Source organism: Agelaius phoeniceus, chromosome 5 (genome assembly GCF_051311805.1).
Source record: "Agelaius phoeniceus isolate bAgePho1 chromosome 5, bAgePho1.hap1, whole genome shotgun sequence".
Classification (NCBI taxonomy): domain Eukaryota; kingdom Metazoa; phylum Chordata; class Aves; order Passeriformes; family Icteridae; genus Agelaius; species Agelaius phoeniceus.
Window position 1 is genome coordinate 24,740,904 of NC_135269.1, and position 23,084 is coordinate 24,763,987.

General features: G+C 44.4%; 1 protein-coding gene across 6 annotated transcripts in view; it reads left to right on the forward strand.

Moving 5' to 3' along the window:
• The first annotated feature begins 458 nt into the window (after positions 1-458).
• ZC3H7B (zinc finger CCCH-type containing 7B) overlaps positions 459-23,084 on the forward strand; it is a 47,307-nt gene continuing 24,681 nt past the window's right edge. For 2 of the 6 annotated variants that reach the window (XM_054630782.2, XM_077178628.1), the window contains exons 1-10: positions 459-993; positions 6,891-6,951; positions 8,878-8,911; positions 9,293-9,490; positions 10,344-10,502; positions 13,117-13,197; positions 14,666-14,725; positions 16,110-16,152; positions 20,170-20,426; positions 21,905-22,253. In XM_054630782.2, the coding sequence (XP_054486757.1) occupies positions 6,899-6,951; positions 8,878-8,911; positions 9,293-9,490; positions 10,344-10,502; positions 13,117-13,197; positions 14,666-14,725; positions 16,110-16,152; positions 20,170-20,426; positions 21,905-22,253 (1,234 nt within the window). In that variant the 5' untranslated portion in view covers positions 459-993; positions 6,891-6,898. The remainder of the gene's footprint in view (positions 994-6,890; positions 6,952-8,877; positions 8,912-9,292; positions 9,491-10,343; positions 10,503-13,116; positions 13,198-14,665; positions 14,726-16,109; positions 16,153-20,169; positions 20,427-21,904; positions 22,254-23,084) is intronic. The other 4 variants (XM_077178627.1, XM_077178629.1, XM_054630785.2 and 1 more) reach the window with 2 other exon arrangements.

Sequence of the window (23,084 nt, forward strand, 5' to 3'; positions counted from 1 at the left end):
TGCTGTATATATGCATCTACATCTATATAACATATATATATACGTGTGTATATATATAAAATATATGTAGATTGTATAATATCCAGACATATAACATATAGTAATAATTGAGATTTAAATTTTTTGTTTGTTTTATTTTTGTGTTTAGTTTGGTTTTCTTGTTGTTGTTTTGTTTTTGTTTGTGTTTGTGTTTGTGTTTTGTTTTGTTATTGTTTTTGTTTTCTTTCTTTTTTTAATGCATATTCCTTTCCACCCAAAGATTTATGTTTTCAGATTATTTTATTTACAGGGCACCCCCTCAGCAGTGCAGGGTGGAGTAAGTAAGGTCTGGCTGAAGCAGATAATTGCTCTGCCATCAGCGATGGCCCTGGCCCCCGTCCAGCGAGCAGAAATGGGTGGGCACAAGGGTCACTGCTTCACGGATGTGATAATCCCAGGGGGGGTCTCACAATTCCTTCCCGCGTTCGTATGCATGCATTCCCTCTGCAGAGGCAGCTTTGCTTTCTCTTGGAGTATATTTTTTTGTATCAGCAAAGACAACCAGGAAGAAAAAATGTTTCATTAAAATTAGAACGGAGAGTCGACTGCTGAAGCGCTTTATTTTTCAGATGTTTTTGTTTTTGTTTTTAAAGCCTAATTCACCTTAAAGAATCTCAAAAGCAGCCTCAAGGGAAAGATTTGTGAGTTTTTGTAATGGAAAGCGGTAGCCTCTAGGGCCCAGTGGATATGCAGGGAGGCATTTTCTCTTGCTGGTGCAGCTGAGAGCGAGCGAGAGAGAGCGAGACCTGGAAATGAAAGTAAAGAGATCAGGAGGCACATGGAGGGAGCTGCAGGGGCAGCCGATCCAGAAGCAGAATGCTGCCTTCTATAATTAAATAGCACTTACTATTATTATTACTTCTAGTAATAATACATTAATAATATCTCTAGTAATACAATACCATTTATCAAGGAAAGTTTATGCCTAGTGTGGGGGGGAAAACCCGAGGAGAGGTGAGTTCTTTATTATTATTTTGGGGGGATTATTTTTGTCTTAAATCAATTTTCTGTGTGTTTGTGTATGTAGAAAGGGGTGGACTTGAGTAACAAGAAATTCTGGATGTTGCTTCATTAGAAAGTAAAGGTTTCAGATAGTAGCTGCATAGATGAAAGGTTGTGTAATTGGAAATGTAAAAAAATGTGGTGAAAAATAATACGGGTGAGATTTTGAACCTAAACACTCTTCCGCCAAAAATGTGGGGTTTGCAAAAAAAAAAAAAAAATATTGTCAAAGATCCTAATCCCACCCCCTGGAAAAAAATGTGGTAGTCTAAAATTGCATAGCTAGGGGGAAAGACCCTGGGTTTACGTGGAAAACTTAGTATTAATCGCGTTTGTGCCTGTTTGTGTTTTGTACGTTCGGGATGTGTATTCTGGTCTGTATTTAGGCTGCAGTTTCCCCCTCTTGTTTGGTCCAAACCCCATGAAACGGCAGAGAAGCCCTTTGGAATTGCTTTTTAGATGGACCTTCCTTGGGGTCTTCTAAAGTTTATCAAATAAGAAGACTGTGTTATGGCTTTTTTGGGTTTTGTTTTGTTTGTTTTGGTTTTAATTCTTTAATGTTTTAGACAGTTTCCGGGTGGCAGGGGACGTTATATGTTGGATTTTGGTTTTTTTTTCCTCTTAAAGCTGTCTCCCAGACTCTTGGAGACGCGTGATTTTTATTTAAGTGGATGGGGGTGGGGAAGGAGGAAGAGTATGTTTTGGTTTGTTTTCCTTTTCCCGGGGAAACATGGATGTCTCCTGCCCTGGGAGACCCCTCCCAGCAGGGCCGCAGTGTTGGAGTGCCGGGGTGCCGGCGTTCGGCAGAGTCGCGGGGGTGCGGGAGGTGCCGCCGGCCCCTCTCCGCTCCAGCGGCCGAGGTGGCGCCTCTCCCGGCTGCGGCCTCTACGCAAGGCCGGGGACCGGCGGCCTAGTGCGGGCAGGGGGGGGAGGGAGCGAGCGAGGGCTCCCGCGCCATCCGTGTGGGAACCAGCCCCCGGATTTAGTTTTTCAAATGAGGCACAGGAATGCGAGCTGGGTGGGCAGAAACCCAAGAGCAAGTGGCTTAGGGATAGGCAGCATTAGCCCACAGCTCTCTCCTTGCTCCTTGGCTGCGCTGCAGTGGGGGCAGGAGGAAGGGTGGCCTGTGGTACATGAAGGTGTTATGTATGGAGTGGTTATGTGTGGAGCTACTATGGAAGGGTTATGTGTGGAACACAAGGCTGAAGGGGCTGGAAAATGAGGTAATAGGGGCTGATGTCGTCAGTTGAGGCTTTAGCCCCCACCACCATCCCCCTCTCTGGGAAACTTAAGAGTCACAGCTTTTATTTTCGCTGGGGGGTGAGCTGGTTGTTGCTACCTTGCTCTGCATTCACTGGGTGCAGTGAATATTGCTGGGTGCAGCTGGTGGCACCCCAGTGACCCCAGTGATGCTGCAAAGCAGGCGGGGCACTAGTGGGGTGCTGGGATGTGAGATGGTGGCCATGGAAGTTCCTTGGGGCTGCAGGTGTGGGGAGGGACAGAGGAGTCTGCCCTGGTGGGTACAGCACAGTGGTGGGGAATCCAAGAGCGGTTGGCTGAGAGAAGCAGTGAAACCCAGGGAGTGGGACATGGCAGAAAGCAGCTGCAGGAGTGAGCAAGAGCCCAAGTTTGTAGTGGGCTCTGCAGTTTGTCCTTTACTTAATGTGTGCCCAGTTAGCTATTCTGCTGTACCACTAAGGTGGCCAAACTGCAGGCAGTGAAAGACTCCCATGTTTTGGACCAGTGTATCCTGGAGCCTTTTCCCTGGGGAGCTCCAGTGTCAGCTCTGCAACCTGCAACTTGCATCTGAGTGTGCTTATTTCTAGCTGAAATGTTACAGTCAATGCCTGGAAGTCAGTCAAGCGTCAGCTCCTTGCCATCTCAGAAATACAGTATGAAAAACTTTGCCCAAATTCAGTTCTGACAGGGTTATGAATAAGAGCTGTGTTCTTGATAAGATAAACTCAAGTCTTTCCGTTCATCTCGTGTTTCTACCATCTACCCATCTAGAGGATATCCACCCAGTTTGTGATTCAGTCACCCAGTTCACTGGCTCATGCTTCCTTCTGAAGGCAAGAAAACCATTTTGCCTGTCTGTAGCATTATATTCCTCTCTGGCAAATGGTTTGTAATTTATTGACAAACTGTGAATAAAGTTCTCTCTACATGCTAGACCAGGGAGGATAAATGTCTCTGGACTGAAAGGATGAGAGCTTTGTAATGGAGGTATAAATACTTGGTATTTGAATTTTGCTGGTGATTTGAGGCTGGAACGATGGGGGAGACAGAAGTGACTGAGTTTGCTGGTGAGGCAGTGGAGGAGGAGGTGTGAGGAGCAAAAAGAAGAGTCTGACTGGCAGCCTTCTGCAGTGGTTGGGGCAGGCAGGACAGATGAGGAGTCTGCCACACGTGAAGGAGATTGTTGATGTGGAGTCACATTGAAGAGGAAAGAAAGGTAATTGTTCCTGAGAGATGTGCAAGAAGTTGTTGAGTAGCAGTACACAGTGAGTGCTTTGAAGGTGCTGCCATGAGGGTATGAGTCTTATGTGCAAAGTCATGACATAAGCCTGGAGGTGTGACAGACCTGTAGCAGAGAAGGCTGGTCACCCGCTTGCAGGGAGGGAGGAATGTGAGGCAGTACCAGGGAGCAGCAGTCTAGAGTGGAGATCAGGCCTGTGTTTATGTTTAAAGAAGGCAATGGAGGGTTTTGGGTTGAAGAACATTCACTCTGGAAGATGAATGTAGAACTGCAGAGCATAAACAGCGTGCAGGGCATGGAAGGTTGCCTTTTATCAGGGTTTTATAGCAAGGAGCAAACTGTAGCTGTGTGTTGTGGCACTTACAGAGATGCAATGGGCTGGTCAACCAAGGGTGAAGCAAGGGTGGGGATATTCATGCTGGATGCAGTGGCAATAGTGATGAGGAGAGGAAAAAACAGAAGGGGAGCTTCAAGATGCAAGAAGAGTTGGGTAACTCTAGAAAGCAGACATTCTGTAGCCATTCCCAGTAGTCCTTTGGCTGCACTCCAGGTTTGGGTCAGTAACTTTTGAATGCCCTTCTCTCTGGGCAAGCAACAGTAATCAGTTCTCACTGTAACACAGACTCACATCCCGCTGTGTAGGATGTTTTAGCAGCAGGGTCGGGGTAGCTGTGAGAACAGGTACTGATCTCTTCTCTCCTTGCACAGTGTTTTAAAGGCTGAGCTCAGAAACAGAAGTAGACCATGTGTATTGAAAGCTTTTTAAGGTGGTCATGTGTTTTGTGGATATACACAATTGTAAAGGTGTGCCATGGCATCTTTGGAATGCAGCCGTTGCCTTGTGTTGACCAGCCAGTGTTCAGCTGCCCTCCCCACAGTCACCAATAATCTCCCTTTTCATCAGATCTGTGGGCTTCTGCTTCGCTTTCCTGACTTTTGTTCCCCCCAGCATGACTCAGGGAGCAGCAAGAGCAGGGCTACACCTCCAGGCAGGACAAGTGAGTAGCAGCAGAAGGTGATGGCAGTCACCAGCAATGCCCTCACTCACGGGGTACAGTCCCACCACACGTGAACAGTGTAGGCAGAACTAGATGCCAGTAGGAGTGGTCCATCAACAGTCCCAGAGAGGATGAGGTGGTGAATCTGGTCCAGGTCCACTCAGTGAATCCAGCGGTAGGAGATGGTGCCAGAGACTGGACTGGAGACAAGCTGCCTGCAGTGGAGGTCTAAGGTTTGTCCCAGAGGTAGAACTGAGGACTAATTCACCTACAGCATAGCTCAGATAAGGCAGGACCTGGACCTCTGCTGAAATTGAGCTCCTACACCATGGACAGAGAGGCATAGGTGGGGGGTCCAAGGTGAGGCTGTTTGGAATGTTTCAAGACTTTTAGTGTATTTAGCTAGAAATTCTTCCTTCTTCCCTGTGCTCTCCCCATGAGCCTTTGGGAGGGTCCATTTGACTCTTTTGCCTTCTCTTCTCCCCCAGAGTTTCTCTCTTGTCATTTCTTGTGGAGGCCCTTTCCTCACTCTTGTCTCAGATGGCCCTCACAGTTTCTTACAGTGATCTGGGGTGGCTCTGTCCTTTCATGTCTTTCACTGCTGCCTTTGTGGAAATGGTTCCTACTGCTCCTCTTCCGCTTCTCTGTTCTCTCTTTCTTCCTCTGTCTTTGCAGAATTTCACACAGGGAGAAAAAAAAAATAATTATCTCTCTCCTTGTCTACCTCTCAAGCCTGTCTGCCTGTATCGTTAGTGATCATATTAACCTCACAATCTCCTTGTTAAATTTCCTTCTTTCTTCCTGATTGCTCATTATCCAGGCTATTTATGAATCAATGCAGGCCTTCTGTTGATGTTGTACTGAAGTATATCAGCTCTTCTCCATCACTTCTGTTTAAAAGCCTTTGTAGAGATGCTGATCATCCCTCACCTTGTCTATTGGCTTTCCCTTTCTTGCTGCACTGCCCATCCTGTTCCAAGTTCAGCTGCTTAAAGTCTCCTACCTGTTGCTTGAACCAGGTTGCTCCCAAATTTACTGTCTGATGACTTAGAAACTACAAAGTATCACTTTCAAGTTCTTGCTTCCTTCTGCTGCCACTTTCTCTCACTCCAGTCTTTTCTGCTTCCCCCCACTCTTCTTGGTGGTAAAGGGCAGGTTCAGTTCTACATTTTGCATGGCAAAGAGCACAATCAATTAAGGGCTTGCTGAGTTGTCAGGATTGATTCTTATGTACCTTAAAGGCCCCTTCAACCTGTGTCATTGATACTGCAAGATATCTTAGAATGATAGAGATGGTCTTAATGTAAAAGGGAGCTAGATGATAATCCTGTCCAAGCTGTTGTGGTGTAGAGGTGGAGAAATTGCTTTAATATCTTCTTAGACACAGTTCTGGGTTGGGAAGGTACAGGGTCTTCATTTCATTTCAGTGTTTCTGTGCTTGCTGCCTTTGTCCCCAAGTTCCTGTTCCTCAAATGCTGAGCATTATTTGTGGTCAAACTGGTTGATGTGAAATTTGCTGTCATCAGCAGCTCAGTTTTACCACAAAGTGCCATCCTTTCTCACCTTCATTATTCTTTTCTTATGTGACAGACCTGTGTACCTTGGAGAAAGGTCACTGGGGAGCCATTTCAAGATTTGCTTCCAAACTGCAGAGGATGAAGTGCAGATAACTCTTGAGCTTTCAGAAGGGTGCTGCCCACCCCAGTTTAAAGCACTGCAGGACAGGGCTCTGTTCCCTCTCCAAAGAAGTGTTCCCCAGTCTGTGCTGCTCTTGCCTGCTGATTTTCAGCATGAAATCCCCATTGCACGGATTCAGTGCTGTCCTTTTATGTGGACCACAGCAAGCAATTTCATCTCCTCCTTTGCATCTCCCTTTGTGCTGTACCTCCATAAACCTTATGTAGATAAGGTATATTTCATATGCTGTGCAATAAACCAATTTAAATCTGTTCCAGATAAATAGTGGTCAGAATTGTATCATGGGAGGGTCTAGGCACACACTCCTGAAATGACTGCCAGTGCAGGCAAAGATGGTATTTGGTTTCTTCCTTTTCCTAGAAGGCAGTCATGATAACAGTTCCTATTGCTTTATTTACTGGCGGCCTAAGCTGGGAGCTCAAATTGAAGTAATTCCTCTTTGCCCCTGTATCCTGTCAGTGGCATGTGAGAAAAAGCAGATACTTGGTAGCGAGCTGCTTGCTGTGCTGTATCTGCAGTATGGATAAATCATGGGCTTTGCTGTTCAGGGCATCAGGTCTGGAACATTTTGTTAGTAGTAAATTCGGGCACAAACAAAATACTTTGCTGTTTAATTGCCAGCAAGACCTAAAATGACTCACTTCGTGTTGTTTCTTTTTCTTCTTCCTCCACAGCAACCATAATGGAGAGGCAGAAGAGAAAACAAGAAATAGAGAAAGGACTTCAGTTCATTCAGTAAGTGGACAACCTCAGTGTTCCCTGTGGATTTGGAGGCAGTCATCTTTCTGTTGAGGATTGCAGGAACTGAGTTTTTCCTATTCACTGCTTTGAGTTTGCTGCATGGGAAAGAGATACTGTCCTGAGGATTTTGACTGTGATTTTTTTTCAGAGTGTTTCTTGTCCTGTTAGAGGTCCCTAAACTTAAAATTCTGTCATTTTAATTTCCTTTGGTTTTGGCCTCCACTGCAGTTCCAGGATTATCTTTACAGTCAGCATAATGCTAATAGTACTTGGATCTTCTACATCATCTTCAGTATGAAGATCTCAAAGTGCTCTCTTAACAAGGTTATCCCACCTTTGTTAGGAAGGGAGATAGTGTTTCAGCTCTTTAGGTGGGGAAATAAGGTACATAACTTGTTAGGCACCCCATATGGTGCCTATGGGAAAAATAGATAACCTGGGTTCTTTTACAGTTGCCAACCTGCAATGTAGATGTCTCAGATCACTCTTCTATGAATGTCATGTGGCCTTGCAGAGCTTGAAGTGTTTGCTTATGTAGTAGTTACAAATCCTAGTACTTCCTTATAAGATACAGTAGTATTTCTCCCTTCAATGTTTGACTTAGCAGAGGCCTCAAACTCAGGTCCAGGTTCCATGATGAGTAAGGAAGTAGTAAGATTGTAATCAGATTGGTTTCGGGTTTTTTAAGGTCTGCTTTGTGTCCTGCAATTATTATGCCTGAAATCTGTGCCACTACAATAGGAAACCCCCTAGATTTTCCATGTTACATATTTGTATCCTGTAATATGACCATGATATTTTCATCCCAGTCGGAGACTAAATAAGGCTGATAGCCCAGTTTTGGACAGGTAATTGTGAGATTTATATTGGTAGCATTTATAAAAATGCACAAGATTCTGAAGAAGAAAATAATTTAGAAATATGAGGTGTAGTTCATGCATCTGGGGTGTATCTTGCACTCTGAACCAGGAGCAGTGCCATATGTTGGTTTGTTTTGATGTGAAAGAGGGAGTCCAAATATGTAAGCAGCATGAATATTTCTTACAAAGCCATGACATTTCCTGTAGTTAGTTTTAAGGAGTGATTAGGTGAAATCTAAAAAATGTTTATTCTGTAACCAGTAAGATCATGTATGCACTGTATGTGAGAAAAGCTATGAAAGGTGCTGAGGATTCCTCTAGCGCCTATTGATTTGTCCTTGAAGAGAAGCAATAAATATATGTGGACCAAGCCTGGATGAATTGGGTGGTCCAATTTGAAGAACAGAACCGTTCTCTTAAGTCTCAGTGCTGTTGTAGGGTAGGTGTTATCCTCACAAGCACTGCCAGTTTTTGTGTTTCAGCCTTGGCCAAGAAAGTTGGAGTTAAATGAACTGAACTCCTGAACCTGCACTGTTTTCTCCCTTCCTTTTGTGGGGTAGGCCTAAAGGCATGTGGCTAAGTTAAGGCAGAGAAAAGTGATTGCATTTATTTCTGTGTGTGTCTCTGGTCTCACAAAGAATTTGAAGAGGTCTTGGAGTGCCACTCTGGTGCCTCTCATTAGAGCCGGATGCACATAAAATACACTTGTATTCTTCATGGCAGTCTCTCATGGGACTTTATTAAAGATGGGTTTTTTAGGTGACTGTCAGAAGGCATGTTACAGAGGATCATGTATGCACAGAAAATAAATGAAAATAAGACTCCTCTAGTCTCAAGTCCTTCTTACATGTGACCATCGCTTGACACCACTGTGAGTGTCACTGAGCATAATGCTCCCTGACTGTATTCTCTTTGCCTCAGCTGCCTTTGCAGTGATAAAACATTCAGTAACTTACTGAGATTACCAGCACAGGACTAGAAAAAGGAACTCTTAATCAGACAAAAGCCCTTGTTTACATAGATGCCTGTTTCATGAGTATTTTCTCTTCTTTTTCTTCAGGTCCACATTACCCCTAAGCCAAGAAGATTATGAGGTAATGGAGATTTTGTTTGTTGAAGCTGGGAGCCCTCTGGTTAGCATTATTGTTCTGTTGCACAGCCGTTAGTTTACATGCCAAAAGTGAAGAATGTGGGATGGTCTGTCACAATTTACCTGTGACTTAAAGTTTTAAGGTTCTGATGATGACAACTTTCAGGCAAATGAGAAGACACTTAAGTACTCAAGAAGAATGGGAATTTGACTGGATTATTCTCTTCTACCAAAAAACCTGATGTTTTACAGGAGGGTAGGGATGAAGGAGTATCTTAGTGGGCAAGCAGTTTGCTAAAAGATACAGAAAGGAATGGGAAATTGGGAAGCCTCTCCTGTCTCTGAATATCCATTTGAGTCTATTTGTTCTCTCCCTGCTGCCCAGGCCTTTTTGCAGAAGCTGGTGAGAAACTTGTTTGCAGAGGGCAATGATTTGTTCCGAGAGAAGGATTTCAAGCTTTCCCTGGTCCAGTATGTAGAAGGGCTGAATGTGGCAGATTATGCAGCCTCTGATGAGGTGACCATCCCAAAGGAGCTCCTCTGCAAGCTCCATGTCAACCGAGCTGCCTGCTACTTTGCCATGGTGAGTACTTTCCCAAGTCATCCCCAGGAGCCAGGGTTGCAGTGCTGTGCAGTTGGAAAAGATGTCATGAGATATTTCAGCTGGTTTTGTCCACTCCCTGTTCAAACACTGAAGGAGACAACAACACACTGAAAAGTCTGCATTCTCCTCACAATTGCACTATGTCTTGCAAGACCAGAGGAAGGATGTGAGGAGAGGGGGACAGGCCTAAGGTTCTAAGAACAATGCAGTTCTGCTCTTCAGTGGTGAGGAGTTAGAACTGTCCAGTGTCTTCCAGTGTTGAACAAGTATTTTTCTGGAATACTGTTTATTGTTCTGGAGGCTCTTGCCTCCTCCATTGAGACACTGGAAGATGGTAGGAAGGCTTTGGGTCTTGAAGGAACTTGTGCAGCATACACATGGAAAGGGATTCTGAAGTACCCAGGCTTTGAAAGGCTGCATGCTTCCATTTTACTCAGGCATGTAATAGCTTTCCTTCATGGCACAACCCCAGAGCCGGCCTGTCCTGTTTGTAAGGACACTGAGTCCCTTGAAAGTTAGCAAGCAGTCACATAATTAAAGACTTTCAAGTATAACATACTCAGGGTAGAGGGGAAGACAAGATAAGGTTGCTCAAGCAACCTTAGTTCTGTCATTCCTTGACTTTGAAGTGTTTTGAGTTTTGCAAGATTTAACAAAATGTTCTGTTAATGTAGGTGTGTTTGCATGCTGGTCTGTGCATGAGGTAGCATATGTACTTCCACCTGCTGCTTGTATTCCTGTTTTCTGCTGAGAGATAGAACATTTGCATTCACAGAGAAGGACAGTTAGCCTGCTGTGCCTCAGCTGACTGCAGGTGGTCTGTTCCATGCAGGGGTTGTATGAGAAGGCACTGGAAGACAGCGAGAAGGCTTTGAGTCTCGACAAGGAGAACATCCGAGCGCTATTCCGGAAAGCCCGTTCCTTAAATGAACTTGGAAGACACAAAGAAGCGTATGAGTGCAACAGCCGATGCTTGCTGTCCCTCCCACATGTAAGTTTTTGACATACAACTCATCTTGGGTTTTGTGGCTCACAATCTTCCTCTCCTCAACATGCTTAGTGTGAGGCCAGAGGATAGTGGAAGAGAAATTTTGTCTGTTCCCAAGAACATGCTTATACCCAAAAATTCTGTCTCTCTGACTCAAAGTTGTTTGTCCTCACATGTTTCTTCAGGCCAAGTCACCTCTTACAGATAGTGCCAGCCAGGGACACCAGCTAGTGACAGCAGGTTCATGGTCTGTTTGTGAAGAACAAACCCCTACTCAAACAAAAGGTGAACTAAAGCCATGAGAATGTTTTAATTGGCTGCTTTTTTATCTCTAATAAAAGTGACAAGGATAAATGGGAACTGGAGCTCTGAAAGGAAAACTTGTATGGTTTTCCTGTGTTGGATATAAATGTCTCACATTTCACTTACTGATTGCTAAGGCAAAGTGATCAAGCTTTTTATTTCTTGAGGAACATGCAAAGGTGCCCTTGACATCACATGGCACACTTATTTTTGTGTACAGTGGTGTGTAAATTTTTGCATGCGGAGAGAACTGTCTGCATATATTAGGGGCTAAATATTTTCCTGATAGTGCTTTTAAGCATCCTCTTAGGCCGGATATTGATCTGGAAAGCAAACTGTGATTACATGGATTCAAGTGAGCACTTTCCTGATGTTGGTTCTGATCCATCACAGTAATGTTGTTAGAAGAAAAATGCTTCCACCTCAGCAGGAGAAGTTAACTTTCCTTTATTATTAGTGGTATAGAAGCAATCTTTGAAAGCCTTGTTAGCAGTTAGTTATTCCTTTTGTGCTTGTAAAGTCTAGCTTCTTTACTTGGCAGAACAGGGTGACCAAACCATATTAAAGATATCATTTTTGGGGAGTCCCATGGAACTGTTTTATAAACAAACCCTTGATTAACAAAAGCATCTAGTGTAGGTGTTCTTGTAAAGCTATATTTTACATTGCAGTTTAGCCACTTAATTTAATTTATATTTTAACTATATAGTTATGTTTACATAGCTGCCATTATTATCATTACTTTATCAAACTTCTCTGTGCCAGGAAAGTTCAGCCTAAAAATTTCCATATTGAGTGATCTGTGTTTCCTATTCTAAACAATTCAGCCTTGTAAATTAACAAACATAAATTAACATTGTCTTGTTACCTGCTTAACAGAAATCATAAGCCTTCTCTGCATCAAAGGCAAGTCATACTATCCATCATTTCACTCCTGTTTCCATTACCCTCTGGAGCACATGGGTACTTCCATCTTCCAATTGCTGTAATTGCTGAGAACTTTGTTGTGTTCAAAACAGAGCCTGTCTTAGAACTTCTGATGTTAAAGGATGTGCTGCTCATTTGGCTCACTGTCTGTCAGAGTTAACTTATTTCTGGGTGCAGACACTCAGTGCTGCTAGTTTGCAGAAGTTCTCAGTTTGATGAAGTTAATACTTCTCTGTGGTACACTTGTGTTTGGTATGGCATGAGGTGTTTTAGAAGAAGAAATAGACAAGCTAGATTTTGTTTTCATTGAGTTCAGTGAAGATGGTGCCAAGACTAATGTTGAGGGTGTGGGGGAACACAATCAAAAAATGACACTCCAGATTGAAGGGAAAAGTTACTGATATGGTGGGCTGGAAGAACCAGAGGCTTCTCAGCTCTTGAAAGCGAAAGGACTCAACCTGCAAGGAGAAGGAGATTGGAAAGACCAGCATGGAAAGTAGAGAGAAGAGGGCAAGCTTCAAGGTTGGACATGAGGGGGGAAATTCTGGGAGATTAAGGTGAGCTATCACAACAGGTTGGGCAGATAGATACCTTTTTTCTTTTTTGAAAAAACTGTTGAAGTACTCTGATATTTTTGCAAACAGGAAGAGAGAGGAAAACAGAAGGAAACAGTTGCTGGTGATATATAAGTGTAGAAGACTGTGGCAGGTTGTTAGTCTGGGCAGGAAACCCATGGTGGTGTGTGAGTGGGCATGGACACTGGGCAGGGAGGATGGTAAAATGCTACACAACAGGGAAAGCTGAAGATCTGCTTGACTAAGCTGAGGCAGTTTAGCTGGAGCTGGAGACAGTTAAAATGCCTTCTAGCTAGTAGGTTGAAAACTGAGACTTGGTTTCAGCTTTAAAAACAAACAAGCAAAACAGGCTAGTGGGTACTGTCTGCATATCAAAACTGATGATTAACTCTGCAGCTGGCGGAGAGGGAAGACATGCAGGCTCCTTCCCAGGCATGGAGACCTTGTGGAAGCTGAATCAGTTGCCAGCCTTGGCAGCTCCTTCAGCCAATTTGCCCTCAGGACTCCTGAACCCTGTTTTCACAGAGTGGGTGCTTTGTTGGAAGCAGGTACTTGATTCTGATTTTCTGCATCATTGAATGAGTGTAGGGCAAAACTCCTGGTGCAACTGCAGCATCTTGGCAGGACTAAATGACAAGAATGCTGAAGTCTGTCTGGACTCTCTGGGGCTGTTCTGGAAATTATCTATCTGCTGCTGTCTGAAGTTGAGGCTTGGTGCAGCCCAATGTGCATGACTGCATTCCTCCTTATTTTTTGTTCTGTGTGACACAAAGGCAAAACTGAAAGTGTCCCATCAATTGTTTTGTCCCCAGGATGAAAGTGTCACACAACTGGGGCAGGAGCTTGCCCAGAAGCTGGGACTGAGGGTTCGAAAAGCATACAAAAGACCTCAGGTATGACTTCTTTTGTCTTAAAGGCTATCCTTTGCTTGTACAAATTTACTTTTGCAGAAGTGGTAGGTGCTGCTCTGCAGTTACAGACATGTGTACACAACCCTGCAAACTCTAGCAGGCTGCTGGCAACCCTCCTCGTCCTGACCCTCTGACTCACTTTGCCTTGATCCATTTCTAACCCCAGTGCTGCTCTGTGTCTACTGCCAGGATGTTTTCTGAGTCCCCAGCTGGTGCTGCAGGAGAAATTTCCAACACAGCAGATGCCTGCTGTGTTTTTTGCAGGAGAGGAACGTGTGACCTGATCCCAAAGCAGGTTTTGCATCACAATCATCTCCCTGTTATGAGATGAGAAGGATGGGATCCTCTGCTGCTTTGGAGGCATGGCTAGTTTTGTAGTGCAGTGGATCATGAAGGGCTCCTGCCCCTTTTCTAGGTGTACACGTCTTTGTGGTGGGGGAAAGGCTTGGCTTTGGGAGAGCAATGGGTACACACCTGGTCAGAAACTAATTGACCCCAGTGGCTGGATCTGTAACTTTACAAGGAGGTGCTGTAGGTGTTTAAATGTGTACCCTGGGATGGAGCTAGAGGGCGTTAGGCCACTGCCAGCGATAAAGCTGCTCTCCCATAAGCTGCCTTGGTCACAGATTTTGCTCTCAGCAGCAGAGAACATGAGCTAGTAGTGGAGGCTTGGAGGCTGATGTTTGTGTTTGCATCCTCGGCCCCAAGCACGGCAGTGTTAAACAAACAGCGTGTTCCAATTGCAGAGGGGCACCTCTGTAGCATGAGGTGGAATGATTGGTGGGCATCTGGTTTGCAGGGAGCTTTTAGGGTAAATCTGGCTGTAACATGTTAATCCTCTCCCTAACAAACCTCACATGTGATTTGCCTACGCTTAGAAAACTCCTTGATCTCATAGCAGCTTTCCACGCTCCAAAATGTTTCTGTCGCAAAGAAAGGGAAGTTTATGTGGAAATACTTTTTGTAGCTGTTCATTGTATTGGCCTTGCCGCCTTTTTTGCCACTGTCATGTTACTCAGCTGAGATGGGCTTAAACCACTTGTATGTTAGAAATTTAAAAATTAAACACCCTAGAATGCTTTTTATTATTTGAAATTCTGTGATTGGTATTTTGTTAACACTTTTGATCTTTTGAGTTCCAGCTTTCACTCCAGTGTGGTAATGCCTTCCCAAAGTAGTAATTTCTTAACAAAAAGCAAACCCATCTGTTTCTCAAGGAAGTTTTTTGCCTCTTGATTGTGGGTTGGATGTTCTGAGGTGTACAGAACAATTAAATGTCCCTTTTCAGTGTTGACAAATGTGCACTCTTGTGTCACAGTGGAGTAATCTTTCAGGGTGAATTTTATTTTTGGGCAGTGCTTGGAAGGAAACCATATTGTAACCCAGCTTTACCTAGTTCATGAGCATTCACAGGCTGAATTCTGCTCTAAGATCTCTCTCTTCCTTGCAGCAGGAATTGGAAACATTCTCACTACTCAGTAATGGCACTTCAATCAATTCATCAAACCAGGTAGAGTTTGCATCCTGTGGTTGTTACTCTTTATGGACTATGCTACTAGAATGCTTTAAAGTTTTATTTACATGCAAATTTATAACTGTCTTTTAAGTTTGAACTGTTTTAATTAGTGTTTTCTGCTCTTAAGGGATATTTCCAAGAAATTAATTTCTTTGAAAACATTTCTGCTGACATAATTTTATGTTGGTAATTAGATCACCAGTGATGGTTATTTCTCTTAGTTATTGTGGATGTTTGCTATCTCTTGCATTTTAAATAAATTTTTGTTTTCAAGTTTTGAATGTCTAACAACAATGCTAAGTAAAAGTCAGAAAGTGCAACTGCTGAAGAAACATATAGTATTAAATCCTGTGATGTACTGAGTAAGGTACATACAGAGTTTATGTATTGTTTGTATTGTCCTGGGAGACCCAGCTGGGCAGGGCAGTGTACAAATACTAAGGTAAAATAGAAGAAATTTCTGGTTTCCTTGGTCTACCACTGGGCAAAAAAAAGTCCCAACAAGCACTTGCTGTTTTTACATGCTGTTTGGTATTCCACAAAGCTCCTTAAAGCAAATAAACAATAAAACTATAAACATCGTAATTTTGTACAACAAAGTACTAAAGAACTACTTTACCTCTCACTGTTCAGTGGTTTGGCTTCACATCTTTCTAGGAAGGCCAGTCAACTTTCTTTAATAGTTGGGCCTAGTTTTTAATTTCAAAATCTTTACCTTTTATAAGAATTGAAAATAGTGCAAACCCCACTGTAATAGATGCAGTATTACAAGACAAATGCTTTACTTGTGCCTTTTTAAGCTTAATCTGAAGGCACATGTACTTACCTCGATTTATGTTTCTGTAAAATATGGACTCAATTTATTCCTTGCCTTGAGCTCCAAGTCAGCAGTTGTCTTGGCAGAAACATTTTCCTGTTTTGAATTTGCTGTAGAAGTTTGTGGTTGTTAGATTGCAAAATACGTGAACTAAGAAAAGGAACGTTGTGTAAGATCAGGCTAATCAGATCTCCCATGCAGTGGGCTGACCAATTGATGTGTCCTGGGACTTGGGACACAGTGTTTTCATCCACACATGAAATACCCTGTTCTATGTATGGAGTTGCTCACATGGTTGGATATTGTGCAGACATAGTTTTCCTTTGTAGCAAAAGGATTTGTCATCTGTTGAAGGTAAACATGAATAGATTCCTTGGATCAATGGCCTCCTAAAGTTCATTGGTTTTACTGTTCCAGCACAGAAAGAGGCCATAAAGGAAAAGAAGGGGTCATACACATTTAGGAGTAGTGAAGAGTCCCATATGTAAAGTGTGGATGTCTATTTAAAGATTACCTTCTCACAATATTTTTTGTCTACCTTTTCCTACATCCTCTTTGCAGGCTACTTCCAATGGATTGGGCTCAATAGATGACATTGAAACAGGTAAAGATATCTCTCTCCTCAGACTTTTGTGGCTTCAGTATGGTATATGATCAGGCTGGCAGGCTTGAGAGGTTCATCACCTGCATTTGTGTCTCTTCTGCACCCTCCTGACTTTGGTAACTGGGAGAAGGAAAAAGTGGTGGTGCAAAGAAGGAGTGTTTTTCTTACAAAACCAGCGTTTTGTCCTGGCCCTGTGAGAGACGTGTCTGGGAGTTAAAAGGGTCTGCTGAGGTACACAGCTCTCTCCAGTTGTGCTTTCTTGAAGCTGCTCTTGGCAAAGCTTCTGAAATTCTGCTCCAAGACAAAACAGTCCAGATAAAGTGAAGTTAAGGTTGTTTTGCTCTGAGTGCATGTGGTCCTCCAAGACATTGAGGTGGAAGAATTGAAAACAAAGAAGTTGGGAGGAACCCAGGGAGAGCTGAGTTCAGGGTTAGGCACCCAGGAGGAGAAGGAAGATTAACAGGGTTGCTTTTTTCATGCTGGGAAACAAGTGACCTTAACTCTGCCCCTGTAGAAAGGCTTGCTACCTTGTGTGCTGGAGCACTGAACTTCTGCCTCTGAGCACATCAGTCTTTGTTCCTTTGTAAAGTAGCTCTGTGTGCGTGAAGGTAAGTGTGAGGACTTAACACCACAAGTAGCAATTGCTCTTTTTATAGAAAGAAACTAATTTCATGATTTGGGTGCTTTGGAAAGCATGTTAGTTCTCTGTTGAATGCCAGTTTAGTATCTGCTTGCTATATGAGATCATAAGACCCAGTTCTGTGAATTAAGGAGAGTTTTTCACATTATCTTGCTGTGCTAAAATTAACTGGACTCCTCCTACAGACTAACGAATGACCACATCCAGTAAGCTCTTCATCTAATCTGGATTTGGTGTAAGAGCAGCATGCCACCTTTACTGCAGATCAGGCAGACAGAGCCTTTACTGCTAGGAAATCTTTGCAAAAGCACTGGAATTATGTTATCCAATTGCCTTGAGCATGGTGTGCTACCAGGACAACTGTGGGTGCTGGGTACCCTGAGAGTTTCAGATTAGAAGAGTTTTTTAGCAAGGATTTCTGTGGTTGTTGTTTTGTTTTGTTTTAAAGTGCAGACTCTTGAAGCCCTTTCCTCCATGTTTTGCTTGAAGTTATCTGATTAACTCAGCCGAGTCCTGCAGAGAGATCATGGCTCAGATCTGGCTCAGTATGGCCATTGGCCAGCTAATGCACCAGGGAACCACTGCTGTTTTGGAGAGCAGAGCTAGAAACAGTGCTTTTAAAAGCCCTGTGCTTGCCCCTCGGGGACAGGCAGGTGTATGGCCAGAGAAGCTACCAGCTGGGGGGGCTTGGTATGAGAGACTTGGTTCATGGGTGTGTATGGACAAGCCCCTTGTTGGCCTTATAATAATAGTGGGGCTGACTGTGATGGCAGGGGCAGAAATCAGCAGGTGTGAGTGTGCCTGTGAGCTACTCATCAGAGAAAGCTGTTTTATTCTTTTAAGATGGAGCAAAAGTTAGGGGAATGCAGAGGATGCCTGAGCATTCTGTAAGGAGAGTATGTGAGATGTGGGTATCATAGCTGGTGAGTGAGGTCAGCAGATCTGGTGTCCTGAGGAAAGCAGGAATGGGAAAGGAGAGACAGGGAAAAAGATTGGACAAAGTAGAGTGGGAGGAAGTGGCTGAAGGAATAACAGTGTTTGGGTGGTCAGGGAGCGGGGAGTGGACATCTTCCCTCTTCCACTTGCAAGTAGTGGAGCCTGTTGGTCCCTGCTCTTTTCCTTGCCCTTCACATGCATTGAGCTGTGGGGGTCTCATGTTATTGTCTGCCTTTTGGTCATGCATTCAGCATTTCTGGGTTTGGGGCCTCTTAGGGTGTGTGAGGGCCTCTTTTCTTTGCTTCCCAGTCTGAGTGGAAAATGCAGGGCCTCATTCATTCCTCAGAGAAGGTCTGAACTGCTGGATCCTTTGGGCCCCTGTCATTGTGCATCCTTTTGCTCCCCGCTGCACGTGTCCCCTTCCCTTCCAGCATGTTCTGAATTTCTTGTTGGCCTCTGTAGGGATCTTGACAGTACTCCAGATTTAAACATCTGAAAAATGGGAAGGCACAAGACATCCCTTTGTACTGCAGGGAATCTGGCCAAGATTCCAGCCATGAGAAAAGCTGGATAGCTGGCTCCCTGGTGGCTGGGGGTTCTGCACCAAAGGATGAGATGAGATGAGATGAGATGAGATGAGATGAGATGAGATGAGATGAGATGAGAAAGTCATTGCAAAGGGGGCATGGGGTTGGAGCTGAGCCTGATTGGTGGGGCAGCTGCAAAACTAAGGACATGTACAGCCTGTGGGAAATGCATTCAGGTGCACACCGAAATCCTGTGTTGGATCCCATAAGGTACAGCATGTGTTTGCTTTCAATGGCATGCTTGAGGATGTGAAGAGGGACCTGTGTCTGTTCCTCTCCACTTCCCCTGCTTCCCTGTCTTTGTCATGGTTTAGCCTCCAGTGCCTTGCACAGTGACCTTTGCTGAAGTCCATCCATGTGGACCATTCACAACAAATACTGGAGGAAAGGTTGCAGGGGTTGGTGCTGTGCTCCAGGTGAGGTTAGAGATAAGGGGGCATGCCTATGTTTGTCATCTCTGCTGTTGTTTTGTTCAGGACTTGGGGGTTTGCTGGAATTGCTAATTTGCTGAGCTCTCTGAGAAGAAGCTCTCAGTTTGCAGCCAGTAACAGGGCTCACTCGCCTGGTGCCTGATGCAGAGGGATGGCCAAGTTCTTATGGGGGTTGAGTGAACAGACCTGCTACAGACAGGATGCAGCATTTCTTGCTGGATCAAGTTTTGTGTCTCTGAAGCTTGTCTACTTTCTTTCCCAATTTTATCAATCTTTCTAATAAAAGCTATTGTCTCTCCTTCCAAACTTTGCCTTGCTTTTATAGCCTTACTCTGTTGCAGTTACAGTGCAGCCAATGGAATATCGATGAAGAAAGTAGCACCTTTGTCTTATTTCTTTTCTTTTATTCCAGGACATCTGCACAGGGGCAGAATTAAGGTAGTTTGGGTGCTTGGTTTGAGAACTGCAAATGTAACGCTGCATTTTCCAAATTTCTAACATTTGAACTTTTTTTTAACCTTTAATTTTTTTGAGAATAAAATGCTCTTCTGTGAAGAACATGTGCTTGCAACCTTAACTTCACTTAACAGAGGTTTATATTGCATGATGGGAACATCTTACTACTTCAGTAGTGTACTGGACAGGGGAAGAAACATTAGGGAAAACCACTGCCTCTTTCCTGTCTCAGCCCTGCCTCACATGAGTTCCCAAGGGCATGTTTGCTGATCAGATATTGAGGGGGGAAATGAGTAGCAACCTCCCACTTTTGGACATCAGGAAGAACTCAAGAGCAGGGAATTTACTTGGGTAAAGACAGTCTGATGGGGATTTTTGGGGACACATTGTTAGCACAATCTGATCTCACCACTCAATCTCTGACTCTCGTCTCAACAGGGCCTTGTGTTTTTTGTCTTCTTCCATTTAGGATGCCTGTGTTTTTAGAGAGGGTGTGCAAGTAAGCAAGCTTTCAGCTGGGTTATCAAAGCTCCAAGGAGTAGAGAAGGCAGTGATCTCTGCCAAATGCATTAATGAGGAACATTAAAGAAGAACACCAGGTGGTGGGTTATAGAGAAATGGTATTACGTGCCCCTGGCCTTTAGTCCTGGCCATAATGAATTTGGTAACTGCTCAGCCACAGGTTTTGTGTTGTTCCTGGTTGCTCTAGGTGCTTGCCAAATCCTGACAGTCAGACTGGGCACTGGCCCTTAGAATATATTTCAGCTCTTGGTGAGCCATTGGAGAGTGGGAACAAAAATGAAAGGGCAAGTACTCTTCAGAGTAGAGCCTCTCCTCTCAGAAAATTGGCATATTTGGTTTTTGTGATTTGATGGAGTTGTACAATATTGTTTTTGCCATGTTGTGCTCTATTTGTCTCCTGCAAGAGGCTCTCCTGGTGACTGGCTCTGTTTCTCTCTCATCACAGACTGCTCTATGGACCTGCAGTGCCTCCCAGCTCCTGTGGCCACCATCCCTGTGAATGAGGGGCTGGCCCCTTTGCCTCCTGACTCAGATGCAAAGGGCTTGCCCACCTCACTTCCTGCTGCCAGCTTGCTCCCGTCTCCAGACTGTGTACCCTTGCCAGTGCCTGAGAACACAGAGGACTTCACAGATGGGGACATCATTGGGGAAGAACTAGACTCCCTCCTGGATTCCCTTGCTGAAGGGTCACCATACCCTCTGGTAAGAGCAGGTGCTGCATGGGTCTGCTGCTTCTTTGTTCCTTGGAAGTCCTTGGAGCATGAGATGTGCATGCTGCCTCTCATTCTCTTTCTGTAATTCTTTTCTCCTATCTCTTCCTCTGGAAAAACTCATCCATTCTTTCCTTTATTTCTGCTACTGTGAGTATGTAGAGTCCTCCTCCAAGCATGCTTTGCTGTGTGCAGCTTCAGGGAGCTGCCTCTCAAAATATACCCAAGGTAGCCCTTCCCTGACATCTCCTTCCACCTGGCCTCTTGTGTCCGTGAAGTTGAAGGAAGTCTGAGAGTAGTAAAAGGAGTGTGGTGAAGCAGGAATGATGGATGTATTTTATACAGTAGACATGCTCTAATCTCCTTGTATTTTGTGCAGGTTGCACTCAGCCTAAGCTCGTTGAACAGGTCTGGGAGCTGCATAAACAATCTGTATTCATACTTATGTTGGATTTTAGTTGCCAGCGTTGCTTATGTGACCCACCTTGGGTCTGGAGGCAGTATAGTGATTTTCATGTTGGAAAAGCCCTGGTGAGAGGTGCCACGGGTCGTGATCATTGCCCTGACCTTTGCACTGGGTGTACTCAGCTGCCTTGTTTCTCAACCTGAGCTAGTTTAAGTGCCCAGCGCAGGGGACTGCCTTGCAGACTGATGAACTCAGGTATCCCAACACCTCCTCAGAGATCCTGGTCCAGATTGTTTGCAGTACAGAAAAATTGGGACGACTGTGGGAAGTCTGCAGGTGGATTGAGCTGCCAGGTATCCTTTTGCTCCAGCTAGTACAACACGCCCTTCACTGGGAGCCTGTTGCTCTCTGTTGTCATGGTTTGACCCAGTCAGCAACTAAGTACCAGACAGCTGCTCACTCACTTTCTTCCTGCCTCTTCCCCAGTGAGGAGGATAATTGAAAAAAGCCCAAATCTTGTGGCTTATCTTGTAGCTTAAGATAAGAACAGCTTAATAATTGAAACAAAATAAAATACAATATTAACAACAGCAATAATAATAGAAAAGGAGAGGGAGGAATAAAACCCAAGAGAAACAAGTGATGCACAGTACAATTGCTCACTACTTGCTGACCAGTGCCCAGCCTTCCTTAAGCAGCAGTCAGTGACCCTGGCCAACTTCCCTCAGTTTATATCCTGGGCATGATGTTCTGTGGTATGGAATATCCCCTTGGCTTGTTCAGATCAGCCCTCCTGGCCATGCTCTCCCCCATCTTCTTGTGCACCTGCTCACAGGCAGAGCATGGGAAATGGAAAGTCCTTGACTTTGAGTAAGCATGACTTAGCAATAACCCAAACATCAGTGTGTTATCAACATTATTCTCATGCTAAATCCAAAACACAGTGCTGTACCAGCTACTAAGAAGAAAATTAACTCTGTGCTGGCCAAAACCAGGACATCTCTTTTCAGTCTTTGCTCCTCAATACTAATTCGCTATTTTTCCTTCTTCCTGCTCCCCTGAAGTCTCTGGTCCAGGGCACCATTCCCACCAACCTACCAACAGAGATGCCCCAGTTGATTCCTGTGTTTCCGGGGGGAACTCCGCTGCTGCCTCCAGTTGTGACAGCCAGCATCCCTGTCTCTACCCCTCTGCCACCTGCCTCCTTTGGCCTGGTGATGGATCCCACCAAGCAGCTCTCCTCCTCCTCTGTCCTGGATGCCTTCGAGGCCCCACCAGGAGGAAATGGTGGCTCCACTTTAGATTCGCTGGATTCCCTGGATCTGCTTCCATACACAGATACAAGGCTTGATACCCTGGACTCCTTTGGGACAAGCAGGGGGTCGCTGGATACCTTGGATTCCTTTGCCATTGGTAGGTGCAGGGTGATGTGGCTTTTTATTGCCTTAGCTGTGAATGCATGCCAGAATTATTTCCTTCAATGCTGAGGACACATGTCTTGTAGCTTTCTCTGCTAGTGTGGCAGAACAGGAATATAAATGTAGAAGAGAGCAGTGAATTGTCTTGGACAGAATAGCTGATAATGTTTAGCTCAAAAGTAATGAGAAAAAGCTTGGTATGTTATCCCAGATAACCAGTACCTGCATGGAATGAAATCTAAAGAGCAGAAAGGAACATCAAGGTGTATAATGATGAATGATGAGATTTGAACTTGCCTTGGTGTCCAGAACACCTCCCTTGGCACAATTTGCTGGACTATAGCATGATTCCTCCACCTTCCTCCTCAATGACTCTTTGACATTTTGCACAAAGTGAGCAGAATGGTGGTGACTGTTTTAGATGATACAGGACCTTGTTGTGCTGGGCAGAATGGTAGAGGCCAAGGTAGGTCTTTCCCATCTCTGGATTCAGGGCAATGAGTGTCCTCTTGAATGGGGCTCTGAACTCTCATGTCATAAAGAGAAAAGCTGTGGAGGATGGTGGGCAAAGACTAAGTTGCCTCCTGTTCAGGAGGGAAGTGGGCTTCTTCTTGGTTAATTTGTTCCCAGTATTGCAGTATATTGGCAACAAAAGTATTTTGAGAACAGCAGAGATTGGCCAGTCAGCACTTGAACACTCACATTCACCTCAGCTTTGGGTTGCCACCTTAGTAATGCCAGTTCTCAGCAGCAGAGAGTTGGGTTCAGTAGGATTTCAGGGACAAGAAAGCATTTCCTGGAGTTTTTCTGAGTATAGACAGATGCT